Below are 12978 nucleotides of genomic sequence, written 5' to 3' on the forward strand. Positions count from 1 at the left end.
AGAGATTTAAATGCTTCTTGGTAAATATATAGCTGCGGCGTCCTTATGACAGCAACAGCAGATTTTTGTAATTAGAAGACAAAACGTCTGTTGGAGAGTGCAAACATAAAGGCGACGTTTGAGAGATCAAATTTGCTAAATTGTTGTGGAAGAGCACCAGGACGAAGTATTCTAAGGGAGCCGCTGTATTGTCCGGGCAGGTTCCTTGATTAACGACTGTCCTTAAAACCGGAGCTTATGTATGAATAATTTAAGTTTGGGCTGCCAGAAAATTGGTAGGGCTTTTACAAATCATGTGTCGTATTACATAAAGAATGTGAACAACACTGCAAAAATGTTGTCTGGGCGAAGTATGTAGCTCCTGGTGAAACCCAGGGAACAGATCGTTCCTAGAAGCGTCAATATAAGCTTAATCTGAGCCTATGTAATGCCAATGCTTCATGCGGTTTCGCAGGGAAAGCGTCTGACAGCTCTTTCGTTAAAACGGGGGAAGGTAGGGGAGGCGTTGCCTAGAGGGTTTTAGTGCAAAAGAGTTGGAGCGCCTGCCAGTAGAAAAGGGTACAAGGAGGCGCTGGTTGAGTCAAAGATCACTACGCGTTCGCACCTGCAGCGGTGACTATGTCGACCAGCATGTCTCTTCTTTGCGGTACAGGTTCACTGCGTGCTCTCGGTTTCCTAAACTAAGCTTCCGCTCAGAAAACTCGGTTTCGCTGTATTCAAAACGGCAAAATACATGGCTACGGTTCCATGTATGCACATATGTCCTAGACGCAAAACTTTTCATGAGATGACCGGGGTCAACGCTCGAGGTGATGATGAATAAACTTTATCGGAGACCAGGTGCTGATGCTAGGGCACCCGCCCGGTGGGAGGCTTCCTTAGTCCGGGATGCCTTGGGTTATGCTGGCCATCCGTGCCCTCTCCACCAATCATAGCTGGTATGGAAGGTCGGAGATGGTCAGCAGCTCCACCCACTGCTAGCGCTCGAGAGAAATAACAATTTGCTGATTCTTTATACCTTAATTATCTGTCACCTATGTGCCGTGTCCTTAAAAGAATCTACCTTTCCAAAATGGAATGCATCATGACATTGGACATGATGACCAGTGACAAACATTCTGGCGCCTATACGAGGGCCTATGCCGGCGCGCGAGCAGGCGCACGCCCGCGCGCCCCCACTCCTGCCTGCCCCGCCTCCTTATCCCCCCACACAAACTTCAATCAAGAATTTTGCCAATTGCGACATACAGTCCAATCCCGTTAAAACGATGTCCACGGGAACCGCAAAACACTTCGAATTAACCGAAATTCCACTTAAACAAAAAATACAAGAGCAGCCTTGTTTCTAGTCCGCAACAAGTCTCTTTTCTTGATTTCATTAGGAATATCCACTTTGGACCCCAAGTTGAGGGCGACGCGTGTTGCCATGATAGTTAAGATTTATCTGTAAAATCGAATCCTGAAGCGTGCGCCACACAAATTGCTCACACGGTGCACTGCGCAGCATAAACGGGGGTTGAGAACCTCAAAAACAAAAACAAAAGCGATGAATACGTTGGCGCGAACCTAAATTGTCTTGACGCTTTAGTATGTGTGCGCTGCCTCAGTGTGCGCTGCCCCTGCCAGTTGCGGTGAAAGGGAATTCAGTAAAGAACAGGGTGCTATTTTGTCGCTGGAAAAGTTTCAATTTTATCGAGAAAGGACGGTCACGGTGAGGCTTTTTTATCCGAAATAACCTCCAGACAAACGATGTAATGAATCTTAGCTTCGAATTACGAACATTTTCATTTCGATTATATGCAAAATTTCCGCGACTAGCACATAACTTTTAGTTAAGCGAAGGTCCCAAAGAGGCGACTTCAAATTATCTAGAGTCGACTGTACAGACAACGCTAAAGTCAGTGAAATTCGTATTAAATTTTCTAACGTTTCGGTCAGTGACTGGTTTTTGTCAAAGATGGTAGTAATGCCAGCAAAGACACTTGCCAATAACAGCGGTTTCTACTTCAACTGGTGAAACCTAAAATGTGCCGAGTGATGCTCTTCTTACAAATGTTGGGCACTAAAATAGTGATCACATTCTTCAGAATTTTGCAGTATTTCTTCCTAATTGACATAGGCCTGAACGATAAAAACCCTGAAGTACGAAAACTTTTGTCTTGTCGTCTGTACTTGGCAACTAAGTTTAAAACATTTCATCGTGTGGGCTGGGCGGGAAAGGAAAGAGCGTACCTTAAAGCGTAGGAGCTGACACACATACAGGCATTAGGGAAATAGGAAAGGGAAGGAGGGTTTGGGCGCAAGGCTGACATAAAATGGAGGAATGAGACCCGAACGCGACAGAAGAGAGGTATGCCTAGCGTCACTAAATAAAGGCTTTTAGAGTATCGGCACTCTTCGCCCTCATTGCTGTGTGCCACCGGGATTTTCATTGGTCAACGGGCACCACGTGATATTTGTTTACAAATGGACGCAGTAATTTTGTTTCTGGGCGCCTCTCTCCTCTCTGTCTCTCTCTCTCTCTCTCTCTCTGCTGCGCGGACCCACCCTAGAACTGCCGGTCCCATTCTGCCCGTTGCAACCAGCGGCGGTTTCGTTGGCAGAGATAGCAACAGTGCAAGCCAGAAACAAAACTGCCTTCACATGCTTCTGTGTGCGCGAAGTGGCGGTACTCATAAGCGTGGCTTATTTAGGGACGCTAGGTATGTCTTGAGAAGACAGATAAGCGTTTATTTCACCCCCCTCCGTCACCCCCCTCCCTAAAAAGGAGTAACGGATGATCTTCGGTACTCTAACGTTGATCATCCAGGGTGGGTGGCGTCCATAGTACCAAAGAAAAATAATTAGTAAGTACATGGGCGGATGCAATGTCGTTGCAGTGACCCTTTCCAGAAAGTTGCCATCCGGGGCGAACAGGAGCAAAGGAGGCGTTTGAGGTTAAGTTCGTGGCTCTTTACGGAAGCACTGCAGGCGTTTCCGGTGATCATCCAACCCGGAAATTCTTCAATGGTGGCAAGGCAGAAAAGCTCAAACATTAAAGCGGAATAAAAACGCATTCAAAATCTGTAAACAAATGAAAAAAAGAAAGAAAGGAGCAAAGGTAAACAAAGACGCCAGACAAACGCAAAGGAAATAAATGGAAAAACAGATAGGGAAGAAATATAAAAAAAGAAAAAGAAGAACTGGTTGGGTCGATAAGAAAGCAAGAAGTGGCACGAATGAGGAACTTTTTTGTAAACGCATGCCAGATGACTAACAAATGAACGCGAGAGAGGAACAAGGTAACATTATCTACACAGGACGCAGCACGCGAAAACCAAAAACACCAATAAAAATAACCATATTATTGGAAAGATGTGGCTGCCCATACCGATTGGTGTTATACCGTTTCGGAAACGTGTGCGCATTATACAGAGAATAGCGAGGCACCAGATGTTGTCAATTAAGAAAACGGGAAGTTTTGTTTCCATTGTACTTGTTGGTTTTCTGCTACAATGCAATCTAGTCTTTTTCCACAGTACATCCGCCTACGCTTCAACGCTGTGATTTCTTTGACTACCTGCGTTATCTACATTTTTCTAACGGTAAGTTAAGTTTTGTATAACTCGTGCCGCTGCTGTGCTTATAAAAACGGTAGCTTGCCTAGCACGATTTCCCTTCTGAGTGCTTGTATTGTATTGTTATGAAAATTAATATGCGGAAAACCAAAGTAATGATGAATAACCTCGGGGCAGCACAGTGGTTTGAGATAGATGGCGAGGCAGTGGAAGTGGTAAGCGAATATATCTACTTAGGCCAGGTTGTGACCCGGATCCCAACCATGAGGCAGAGATAATGAGAATAAGAATGGGGTGGAGTGCATACGGTAGACATTCTCAGATAATGAATGGTAGCCTACCATTGTCCCTGAAGAAGAAAGTGTATGACAGCTGCATCTGACCGGTACTCACCTACGGGGCAGAAACTTGGAGGCTCACTAAGAGGGTTCAACTTAAATTGAGAACGACTCAGGGGGCAATGGAGCGGAAAATGATAGGTGTAACATTAAGGGACAAGAAGAGAGCGGAGTGGGTCAGGGAGGAAACTGGTGTTAAAGACATATTAGTAGAAATTAAGAAGAAGAAATGGACGTGGGCAGGGCATGTAATGCGAAGGCAAGATAACCGCTGGTCATTAAGGGTAACAGAGTGGATCTCTAGAGAAGGCAAGCGTTGCAGGGGGCGGCAGAAAATTGGATGGGAAGATGAGATCAAGAATTTTGCGGGGATAAATTGGTCGCAGTTAGCACAGGACCGGGGTAATTGGAGATTAATGGGAGAGGCCTTTGTTCTGCAGTGGGCGTGGATAGGCTGGTGATGATGATGATGAATGTATTTCGGATGAGCTCTTTAAGAACTGGGGCTGTATTTTCGGTACCTAGCGCTTCAATTTCACAAAGGCAATGTCTGAATGAGTCAACTTCTTTTAATATGCGAATTTATGACAGCACGGTGTTAAAGACTTTATGTTCTTTCTAAAATTACTTGTCGCATACATTAGACCACTGATCTATTTTGCGCGATTGCCTCGATTACCGGCACACGTTGAATGTGAAATCATGCAAATATCAAATTCTGCGTTCTATGTCACATACACAAGAAAGCTTTCGATAATAGTCGAATGCTTTCGAAACATTCCTTTCATAAGTTGTGCGGTAGTCCAGAACAAGACAAGTATTCCAAACATTTGCATCCCGCTAAGAGATACTGATCGCGCATGCCGTTTAAAAGGCCTGGAACACTTATGCCACTTACACCTAAGAAAAGACTTGAAAGATGCTTCATATCAAGATCACTTAATCTTTTCTGATTTGTACATTAGTATTTTTGGGTGTTATGCTGGCAGCATTGATTAATGGATTGATTATGAGGTTTAACGCGCCGACGCTACACAGGCGATGAGGCGCGCCGTAGGGGAGGGCTCCGGATTAATTTGGACCACCTGGCGATCGCTAACACGTGCCGAAATCTCGAACACATCGGCGTTCTCGCTTTTCTCGTCCATCAGAAAAGCGGCCGCCGTGGCATTGAGTCAAACCCGTGTACTTGGTGTCAGCAGCACAACGCCTTAGCCACTAAGCCGCCGCAGCGGGTGTGCTGGATGGGTACAGAGGCCACACCAAATAGCTCCCTGTGAAGAGCGAAGCACCGAAATGACCTGTTTTTTCATTTGTTGAAAAATCTGTAACACGTGTGCACGGAAGAATTGATAGCTGTCGGAAAGTGTAGTGCTATCTTGTATTTTGCAGAACAGAATATTGATCACCTCGGTTAGAAATCGGTTCATTAAACAATCTGCCGCATTTCTGGAAGTTTAGAAACCTTTTACAAAAAAGGAAATTCCTTTATCAAAGGGCCCGATGGAATATCGGAGCACATTTTGATTACCCACGCTCATGCGTCCAAACATTTCAAGACTTTTTATCGCGCCAGTTTTTAACTCCAGCCTGTACTCATCTCCTATCATAGTGTGCGCAATCTGCTTGCCTTTTCGTTCACGCATTAAAGTATCTATACGGTCGTTTTTTTTAATACAGCCTTTAAGTGCGGCTATAGAAATGCCCGGTTATTTATTTATGTCTCCCTGCATTTATCTGTGGCACAGAAGTGTTGCTACTGGGGATTCCATCATGTCACGCAAGCTACCGTTTTGCGTGATCAAGTACATTAGCAGCGAGAAAAGCACGCGTACTCTTAAGTTGCATGTATTTTCGGAATGTGTGGCTTTTGTTGTTGGTTATTTACTCTGCCGCCGTAAAATCTACATTTTAAACATCGTCTGGACAGAAATGGCGCATAGATGCGCTATACGGAACATTATACACGTAAGCATGGCAGTTGCATTGAATGGAATTACGCGTACGCAGAAAGTTAATCTGAATCTCAAAGCTGGAAACTTGATTTATTCTGGGATTTAACGCGCGGACGCAACGCACGCGATGAGGCACGCCGTAGTGGTGGGCTCTGGATTTAGTTTGACCAGCTGGGGTCTCTAACTTGCGCCGAAATCTTGTAAACACGGGTGTTTTTGCTTTTCGCCTCTACCAGGAAAGCGGCCGCTGTGGCCGAGAATCGAGCCCCCGACCTCGTGCTCAGCAGCAGAACGCTTTAGCCACTGAGCCATGGCGGCGGGTATCTGGAAACCTGTGTTATTTATACCATTTATAGCTTAAACTAAGAATTTACACCTAACTAGGAGTGGTGATCTATAGCTACTGTTAAGGTTATTTCACTAGTCCTTCCATATAAGAAAATCACTGTTACTAATATAAAATCTGTCAGTTTAAAACATTTCGTACAATTTTCGTACTATATTAGAATAAACGGTAATTTTTTTCGGCAAAACACGTTCCTTGTCTGTGTTATAGTTCCCCATTCCCCGCCATGGGCATGTTCATTGTGACCATAGTTCCGCACTTTCTCACACCGGGTGCTGCCTCGGCATGCATAACCCCTCGCAAATCACTTTCGCCAGTGCACGCTCAATCATGTGCACAACGTAGGTAGAGTTCCGTAAAACACTGTTCTAACGCGAGCCGAAAAACAGCTATTTTTATAAAGCAGAAGCTCAGTTTCCGTCTGCCGTTTTTTTGCGCGCAAGGCCGCCTTGTACCAAGTAATATTTGCATGGACATAATCATCCACAGTGCCCAATGAAATACTGCAGAATTTGAAATAGAACAGTAGATAATGTGCTCAAAACGAGTTATTAATAAAAGCACATCAAAGGTTAAGCTAGAAGCTGCGGGCCACCGTGTTGTCACTCAGGAGAGTAATTTTGAGTGCATTTCCTAAAAGTGCCCCATTTGAGCGAATGTAAGGTACGCTAAAGCATTTTCCACACAAGAAAAAAAAATACACTACTTGCTCGAGCGTGGTTATAGAAGACACGCGGTACTTATCGTCGCCATTGTTATTTACGGTGGTAAAACGTTTTCCTTGTTACAGTCATTACCCCTGTCCTAGGTACGGGTGAGGCCTACCTCCCAATGAGAAAGTTTTTGAGGGAATATCATTCACGGGGGAAGTGTTATCTGAAGTATATTTACAACCTCCCTCTTCCGGTGGAATGCATGTATCTTGTATTCGTGGACGACAATGTACAAGAGGTGCATGGTTTTGCTTCTTGTGGCGTATTTTTAACTACGCGTATTGTAGAAAGCCGGCTTCTACCACAAAAAAGACGCCAATAGAGGGTGTTGAACATTTCGTAGAAGAAAATTTTGAAGTTGGGAAAGTCGTCTTAGAAATTTGAGTTGATGTTTATCCGAAAACAGCAGAAATTTATCGAATGCCAGGGGAGACGGCCCACACAGGGTAGTAAAGGGTAGAATTAAAAACTGATTCAACCGTTGCGCGATTTCTTGAAATATAGAACACTGGGTGAAGTTCAGTCATCCATATTTGATTGCGCTAGCAGCTGCGTCTTGAACGGTTCTTGCGTTTTTGAAATACGCTGAGCCATCTGGGTCAACCTACTCTATTCCTTACAACAGCCGAGGCTTGCAATACAGAGGGTAAATTTCTTTCGGGCAACAATACTGCAAGTAAAGTACGTAAAGCTAATCTGCATACTATGCACCGCTAACTCTACGCTACTTTGTGTAAATTGCACTTAAAGCGGCCACTATCGCGTGTTTTTGAATAAAGCATATCAGCACTATTTTTTTGAAATAGACCCTGCTACAGATACTCTAAAGTTCACCTATTTCTTCAAAGATGTTAACACTACATTTATCATCGTTCAACAACGTTCCTTCCGGCGTCGAGAAACTGAATGCCGGTCTTTTGTGTATGCAACCGCATCTACAAACGCAATTATACTGTTTCTTTATTTCGTCAGCAAAGCATTGGGGCCATCTCTATTTTGGCGGCGTCTCTAACGCTTGTTACAGGTACGTATATACTATCCATGTTTCACTCATCTTCTTCGACCAAAGAATTCTCGTTATACTTCGAATCCGTTTATTGTGCGTAAAGAAGAACCTCATTACCGTAAATTAAGGGCAACCCACAAAACGAAGACGCAGCACTGCAGAGCAGGGCCTCATGTGAAACAAAAGTTTGAATTTGGTTTCTAGGCCACCATTCGTTGCTTGGGAAAGTTTCTATATGTGGAACATATAGGACGAGGTAATTTAAACCTTTTGACCATAATTTGTGGAATGTGCGTCCAGGAAGTTTTTTTGGGGGGCGATGTTCTTAAGATATTTATTACTTCTTTCAGTTTGCTCAAAACACTTGCATTAACCGTACTCAGGCCAGCGCCCTTTCCCCAGCAGGCTTCACTAGGCATTCCAAAGATAAAGGAAATGGGGGGGGGGGGATAAAAAAGGCGTATCGCAAGAAGCAGCAGCAATTAGATAGTTTGCTTTAACACTACATGTCAAGAACATAGACCATTACAGAATGTTGAAACATCCTTGCGTCGTTAGAATCCAGAAACCGACAAGGGGAATTCATTTTTGTATTTGTAACAATCCCACAATAATGTTCACCATTAAACTGGGATGCGGGACACAATATTTCAATGTACAATTTGCTCCAGATTGAAATAGAAAGGGGCAGAACAAAATCTGTCCCATGACAGCAAACCCGCATGAGATGTTGAAGCGCAAACTAATTTCACTTATTGTTGACTGTCAAGCTACAGATGACATACGTTTATTTTCCAAGAAACACTTGCTCAGCGATGTTTAATATAGCTTGCGTACCAATGCACATAAGCTAGACCTAAGCCCTTGGGCCTAAGTAAAGTTAATTGGGCCAAGCCAGGAAATAACTTTTAAGCTTGTAGAAATGATAACCAGGTAGTGTCCTAGTGTAACGCTTATCCTTCTTCACTTTGTTACTCTAAACACGGGTCACGAACAGATAAGTTGAAAACATGAATCAAACAACTTATACCTCTCTATATGTCTGTATTGGACGTAATTTGTTGCATTCTTGTGCACAAATAGCATGTTCTATTTTCGTTGTTTTAATTTCTTCACAAGAAAGGAAAATGTGCGTAGAAAGTCTACGTTTTTACTGTTGAGCTTTAGTATTGTTTTTATTCATTACGGGATTATGCTTTTCACTGCTTTTAAACGCTCTAGAGCCTTCTTGATCAATAATATTTACTCAAAACTACGCCTTTATTTGTCAATTACGACAGTCATGTGGCTGCACACTGCTTAAAGCCTGGTGCCCGCCCCGTCAGAAGACAAGGACGCCTTCTTTTACCGCTCGTGATGGGGAGTTCCCATTTTTTACTCCTGTCCGAAAAAAACCTCTGCTACTGATTCTTCTATGGACATAAAAAAGTGTTTCTCTAGGCTGCGAGGAAGCTCATTTATTTTTGAAAGCGGGATGATAGATGAGCGTCATGGTGTTGATCGCGCTGTACTTGTTACTTGTAAATAGGGCCATTTTTCGTGCTCATCATTGAACACCATTATTTGACAGCAGTCAGTGTTAAGCAGTGGGTGGAATGATTTACTGGCCTCGTTGTGCCGATATGGGACATGATGCCGTCCTTCGAGAGGTAGTCGTATTGTGTCACTTGGACACTGGAACGGGCGCGCTGTTTCAAGGCAATGGTTACTCTGGAATCTTGGGTGGCAAACGGACAGACTCACGATCGGTTCACGTCTAGGTACACGCTGGTAAATTACAAAAGTATCCGCGTTCATATGTTCCGGACCTGAAGGGGGAAGAAGAGGTTGACCACGGTGATGACTGTACCGTGTCGACCAATGATAAAATGGGGATGTCTGCAATACAGCTCTCCTGGGTAACTACCTTCGCAGGACAGAATCTTCTTGGACTTATTCGTCCATAGCTATGATAGAAATATCTGAACAAAATGAAGAGCGATAAAATACAAAGGGGAAGAAAGAAAGGTTTGGAAAGAAACGTGAAACTAAGGTTTATTTGGAGCCCCACCTCTGATGCAATGCACGTGGGCTACCAATCGCACTCAACCGGGGGGCAACTTAGTTTCAGCACTGCAGCCTTGAATGTTATGTGGACACCTAAATTTAGTAAAGTGGTCGTTTTCTTGTTTAAAAAAAGCAAGTGTCCACAGCGGAAGGAATGTAACCCTAGTTTTGGTACTCAGACGTCATTCGCGTAAGGAACGCCGTCACCGCGGCGCGTGAGTCTACAAGGTAGTGCCTTACAAAATAAAAATATGGTTGAAAACCTTAAATGCAGCATGTAGAATAAAACAGGGGAAATAATACTTCTGCCTCTATATAAACACGGGGAATAAAAGATCGATGCAAGAATAAAAACCATCAGGAATACTAGTTTAAACGAAGTTCTTTTTAGAGATACATGGCGGAGATTTTGGAGGGTCGCTGGCGTTTGTTCGATGATGGGATCGGCTTTAGACCGGTGAAGTTCCGCAAGATAAACAAACAATTTTCGTCAACAATGGTGGTGTAGTTTTATGCGCAAGAAGAAACCAACCATGACACAAACCTCAAGACAAATGACAGATGAAGAAAAAGAAGAAACAATGCTCTAACTCTGAATCAAAATCAGAAATAAAACATTGTATGTTAATGGCAGCCATGCCCTGATACTGTTTCTGTATACTCAAAATGCATGAGCGTAGATAGATACCAGAACGAGAATTTAGTTGCACTCGCGCATTCAACAACAGGTTTCCTTTATGCCATTAGGCACAAGACATTCGGCTTATAGGATACATCAATAAGCCACATATAGCATATATCTATAGGCTGTAAAACGAGTTTAACGTCTCATGACGTCGCTGCAAGAATTGAATCATTTTAAAATCAAGGAGCCTATTTTAGAAGAAATGCCTGGGACGTTATAAGAATTTGTATGGCGCAGACACCTCCATTACAAAGCTAGGGTATTACTGCTAAGAAATGTGGCCGGAGAAGAACCCACATTTGTCGTAAGCTTACACTTTGCTTACATTGCAATATGATATATCGGCCGGAGAATTCATTGACGTCGCCGGTCTTTAATGTATGGGAAACATTTCAGGGCAAGAAAGTTTTGCCAAGTAATACTTGCAGGACACGCAAGAACTGATAGACGTGTTTAAAATATGATGTTTGTTACAAAAGCTTAGCAAATCGTTGAAAGTGTCGTTGAGCCGAACTGTAGTACTGATCGTTAGCTTAGATAAAATGTAGACCACTTCAAGAATAGTGCTTGTATTACACCTTCAGAATGATACAATTGATAAATAAATATGGCGAATAAATTTGTCTGCCGTAAGTACGCTATGATAACCACAAGTTGGCTTTCTTGACGATCATATGTTTATGCAGCCCTTTCAGATAACCAAACAGTAACCCTTACTGAAGCCTAAGTTTCAAGAACAATTTTGAAAATAAAACAAAATATCATATTTACCATCTATCCTAAAATATTTAACGCATTTGGTTATATTCAGCAAGGCACGGATGTGACAGCGCGCTATAATAAATTATTAGGTATTTTCGCTCTTGTAATACTTTTTGAGCTAACCAACTAAAACCTAGCTCGGAGTTTCAATTCCAGTTTAATATGACAGATTTTAAGTGTACAGTGGGGGCTGGATAATATTACAGAAGGAGGTTACAAGGTGTGGCCCCACCGTTAGATTTTTAAATAAATGATGATACAACAACAAAAAAAAAACACTAGTAAACGTATCCTTGTAGGCAAGTGTATGCAATGTAAGATTTTGCACACTAGTGCATGATTTTCACTTCATTTAGTTGTGAGCGATACAGCTCATTTTCATCTATAAATAATATGGAGTTCTTTTATTAGGAACAGAAGTAAAAAGCATGAACTATTTTGGCTGCATAAAGGGTGGACAGGAACACTCGGTGCAGCTTATTTCGTGGGTTTGGACCCATCGTCACAGCAGCGAGATGGAGCTATTTATATTCTTTGCTGAGCTTTCGTCATTCTCAATTGTACTCATAATAGATGGCCGAACTGAGTGGAAAATGATGTATCTTGAACCATGGAGCAAAAAAATCCCCTAATAACTTTCTGGGCTACCACGGGGCGGGAAATAGTGGTGATTAAAATACTAATCTTCTATGAGCTGTGGACTCAACTCCGGAAGGTGTTATATGCAGGAGATAAATAGATTAATATCAAATCTAACGAAAAACCTACGTAAGATAATAGTCTTATCGGTCTGACGAAACAACGGCTCGACAATATGAGGCGACAAGTTGATAGTCGGCTAAGACACCACGAGTTGAAATTCGTGTGCTGAAAATTAGGCAGCATATCTCGGCCCCACATATTTTAACTAAAAGGGTATTTTAGTGGTTTGAGATACTTGCTCAGGTTACACAAAGGAGCGAGCTAATGGTGGTGGGGATATTGACGACAAAACAAGGGAACAAATTAATCCAACTTGCGAATATTGATTGATTGATTGATTGGTTGATTGATTGATTGAGCGTTTATTACCACTTGTCACATGAAGTTTACGCACACTGATTGGACCCATAGCCAGAAGGTAGTGCAGGGTCTAATAAGAAAATAATGGACAGAAGCGGGAAATTTCAATTACACGTAATACAGGTATAGCTGTACAGACATTCTAAATATCACTTCCGCGTAATTATGAGTGTACACTTTTACACATTAGAGAAATATTTCTGTACTTAAACATTCGGGTCACAGAAAAACAAAACTACACGTGCGCATACAATCAAAAAGTTCCAACAGAGCACTTTGATGACACACCCAGAAACATGAGAGTTAAAATACAAAAAAATCACGATAGCTATCGTGGGTTTTATGTACAAGAAAAAAAGGCTAGGTTTACAAGATTCACCAGCGTATAATTGTACAAATAATAAGTGTTTAGCACTAAAAAAAGCAGTTACAGCCTGCTCCAGAACTGAAACAACCAAAACTGATTATGTCAGTTTTGATGTTTAAAAAACTAAATTGAGGTTTGTCA

General features: G+C 42.5%; 1 protein-coding gene across 1 annotated transcript in view; it reads left to right on the forward strand.

The window, feature by feature from the left end:
• LOC144152025 (sodium-coupled monocarboxylate transporter 1-like) overlaps positions 1 to 12978 on the forward strand; it is a 90605-nt gene that overhangs the window by 14694 nt on the left and 62933 nt on the right. Inside the window, exons 4-5 of the mRNA XM_077683217.1 lie at positions 3519 to 3584; positions 7882 to 7933. Coding sequence (XP_077539343.1) covers positions 3519 to 3584; positions 7882 to 7933 — 118 coding nt within the window. The remainder of the gene's footprint in view (positions 1 to 3518; positions 3585 to 7881; positions 7934 to 12978) is intronic.

The sequence above is a fragment of the Haemaphysalis longicornis genome, unplaced genomic scaffold, assembly GCF_048455015.1.
Source record: "Haemaphysalis longicornis isolate Haplotype H1 unplaced genomic scaffold, Haemaphysalis longicornis Haplotype H1 scaffold_9, whole genome shotgun sequence".
NCBI lineage: Eukaryota > Metazoa > Arthropoda > Arachnida > Ixodida > Ixodidae > Haemaphysalis > Haemaphysalis longicornis.